The 3,523-nt window shown below is 48.4% G+C and overlaps 1 protein-coding gene across 2 annotated transcripts in view; it reads right to left on the reverse strand.

The window, feature by feature from the left end:
- Positions 1-514: 514 nt before the first annotated feature.
- Positions 515-3,523, reverse strand: part of LOC147146649 (uncharacterized) — a 7,631-nt gene continuing 4,622 nt past the window's right edge. For both annotated transcript variants that reach the window (XM_086034089.1, XM_086034090.1), the window contains exons 3-5: positions 3,463-3,523; positions 3,005-3,065; positions 515-862 (exon numbers count right to left, since the gene is read on the reverse strand). The exon at positions 3,463-3,523 is cut by the window's right edge and continues 686 nt beyond it. In XM_086034089.1, coding sequence (XP_085890215.1) covers positions 796-862; positions 3,005-3,065; positions 3,463-3,523 — 189 coding nt within the window. In that variant the 3' untranslated portion in view covers positions 515-795. The remainder of the gene's footprint in view (positions 863-3,004; positions 3,066-3,462) is intronic.

Here is a 3,523-nt window from a genome sequence, read left to right on the forward strand (position 1 = left end):
GATCATCTCTGACCAATTTTAAAGTGGGGGTGGAGAAAAAATACTGTAGCGACCCGAAGGGAATTGTTGCTCTTGGAAGACCATCCTTTTGTACAAGGATAGTTGAGTCGAGATTTTTTTCCCCCTCGTGCATTCTTTCTTTGCAGTCAAAGAAAGGGCGTGACACCAATTAGATGTTGACATGACGTATGCAACGATTTGACTGTTCCTACCCACTTGACACCAAATGGGGAACAACGGAATGTGACCTCTAAACTAGTTATTTTTAACATCCAATCACACCCTCCAATTCATTTCCTGCTCGGAGTATTGCAAAAATGCCACAACGCTGAGGCTCGGTAAAGGAAAAACTTTTTTAATTTGATGCGAGCAACAAAAGCATTCTCCAGCAAGGTGTGTTCTTTCTTCACTTCCTCAGAAACAGCAACCTTTCTCTCTCTCTCTCTCTCTGTTTTTTTCCATTTCCTATTGTCAAACGTAACCCCAACTTTCAAACAATGATGACAATAGTCTCTTTGAGTGCCCGGCCAGCCTTTATTGATTCATTGCGATTGGCGAAACAGGTTTACAACAGTGGCTTTTTCATCAAGGCATCGTTGCTGATGTCAGCCAATCAAAGGTTGATCCAAACACCATCACCGCAAGTTGCGGAAATCAGAACACATTGGAATGGATGTTTGCCGAATAGCTCTCCGGCAGCGTCCGTCATTCATATCTCGGCAAAGGAAAGAGCCGCGCTGGGCGTACGTTTCGATGGACGATAGCGAAAGGCAACGGAGCCGAGCGGGTGACGGCTCAGTTGCACTGGCCAAAGAAGTCGCTGGTTTGCGAGCACCGAGGGCCCACCGTCCTCAGCACGTAGCTGGCGGGTAGAAAAAGACAGCAAGCGGCCTTGGGTTAGCGGTGCGCAAAATGGGAGCCCCATCTTGCGCGGGGACAAAAATGGCATTTTCAAGTCGGAGTTGGACCGTGAAATGAATTGTCATGCGTGAAATGATTTGTTTGGTACGAAATCTATGAAATCAGTCACCTCATCAAACACATCTGGAAAGTTATTCAACAAACTGAAAATATTATTGCTAACCCACAGGTCCAACCATCTTGGATGGAACTGAACACGTTCGTCGTTGCTGTGCCGTGAAAAAGACAAAAGCAAAATGACGTAACATTTTTACTTTACATTACATTGGGCTTTCCGCACGACACACATCCCATTAACCCATGAAGGCCTAAGGCGCCTGTCTCAACAGCTCCCCAAAACCGTCGGTCGCCTTTAGAATTGCCCGTGAAGTTCTCCCAGAAATTCAACACTTGCTTATATCTCAGCCCTGTAGCAGACAGAAACATCATTCCAAAAGAATGAGAGAGCTCAGACATGTGGCTTTCACGCAGGCAGAATGGATTATGATTTACTCTTTCAATGGAAGATGTAAAAGTCATGTGTCAGTGCAAGGGAAGCACCGTTTTAATTTAAAAAACAATCGAGCGGTGATTACCATCCTCTATTCTGTTACAAAGACGTCAATGTCGTCATTGTCTACAAACCATATCATATCGCCTTCGACCGGTTCCACTGGTCGCGCGCCTCCTCTATATAGCACCGCCGTTACTTATCAGAGCTCCCGGCGATCGACGACGTCCGCCGTTAGCCTACCTACGGCTCGAAAAAATTCCACGACATCCTCCGCGGTCTCCTGACACCGTCACGCGTATATTCCGATGCATTCAATTGGCAAAGAGACGGAGAATTGGATTGAAAAAAAAAAAAAAGAGACCGACGTATCCGCTCTCTCTCCCGGCTTTAAAGGTAGAATGACGCAACAGCGCTCCCGCCTCTAGTGGTAGAAACGGGCGTATGCGCTCTCGTCCTTAAGTGGTTAACGTGAAACATTTCAAGGAAAGAATGACAAAATTGGACATGCGTGTTTTTCACAAGATATTTGAAATCATTTCCTTATTAGACGTCCGCCGACGTTTTTGTGTGGAGCCAAATGCGAGTCAAGTCATTCCTTCAAAGCAGTAAGTGAAAGTTTTGCTGAGCTGACATGGTTGCTCATTGCTCACGTTCCTTTTTCTTGAACTCTTTTCTAATGCTTGTTTTTGTACATGTTGCACACTTCAACGCGCATTTGGCAATCGCGACGATGACGATGATGAAGATACTGTATGTCGCCTGAAAGGGGAATTCCAAAAGCACCTTGTGTCTTTTGCGGACGCTGTCGTAATTGTCTTTTGGGACTGAGGACGACGACATGAGCGCGTCCCTTTAGTCCAGCACTTGACTCGCGCGCCGTCACGCACATGAACTCACTCTTGCGCAACGTTGCCCTCGCGTAGCGCCGCGGCCCTCACGTCAGCACGCACGCACGCACGCAAATGAGCAAGGCTTTGGCACGAATTTGCTCTCGTTGCTTCTCAAAATGCTCTTGGCCAAGTGGGTCCGCATGCTCGCTCATGACGCAACGTTGGATACCAGACGCAATACTGCCACCGCCGGCCTTCAACTAGTCACTACATGCAGCTGCTACCCGGCCTTTGTCGACTGTGTTTTTTCCCTCTTGGGCGGCAACGTCACAAAGTGTCTAATGGCAAGAGGCAATTATGACAAGCCCTTTTTCATTGTTTCATTGTCCTTCGGTTGTCTCACAGAAGGATGACTTGGTTGCACCATATCATGCGTGGCAATCCCTCAACGCTCCTTCATCATTTGTGCCCTCTGTTGACTTTTTTTCTTCTAGTTTGTGCATCACGTACAAGATACTGTACGGGAAGCCTCGGCAGCCTACGCAAGCTCACCGTTCAGGGCGTTTGCATATCAAATCCTCTTTTTTTTCCCTTTTTGTCTTTTGCCATGCCGTTTATGTTGGCGCAGTTTGCGGAGGGTGCAGCTGCCGTCAAAGGCAATCCTCATTGATTTCCTTCATTTACTTCATAGTTTTGATTCGGTTGAAAAGGACAACAAATGAGGGCATGGTTTCATGTTAAGATGTGCGATGTGACTTACAGCCAGTAAAGACTGTCAACGAAGCAATCCAGGTCATCTGTGATGTCGTCGTCGGTGAACGCTGTGGGGGGGGGGGGAGGGAGGGAGGGAGGGAGGGAGGAAGAGGGAGGAGTTAAACAGATAGAAAGAGCACCCTTGCGACGGAGCGTTCAGTTGTGTCGAGCAGAGGTGAGCGTTCCGTCAGAGCGACGGACCGCTCCGTCACTGACCGACGCCCGTTTTGCTGGCAATTGACGAATGACGGGACGACTTTCAAAAGGGACGGGCTGACCAATGACGGCTTTTCACCCGGCATTGTAATCGTCGTCGTCCGCCCGTTTTAGGGTGGGGTTTTTTTGTGTGCGTGGAGGGGGGGCATTGGACCAACTCAAGCGGAACCCAGCAAAATCATCTAAGCGTTCATTCGTCAGTGTGAAGCGATTGCGATTGGGTACATTTCCCCCCGTGGAGGCACTCACCGTCACAAGTGCTGTTGCAGACGTTCCGGCTCCATCGGGCGGTGGACTGACAGAAGTAGCT

Source organism: Filicampus tigris, chromosome 6 (genome assembly GCF_054856515.1).
Source record: "Filicampus tigris isolate MCC_2025a chromosome 6, RoL_Ftig_1.0, whole genome shotgun sequence".
Taxonomy (NCBI): domain Eukaryota; kingdom Metazoa; phylum Chordata; class Actinopteri; order Syngnathiformes; family Syngnathidae; genus Filicampus; species Filicampus tigris.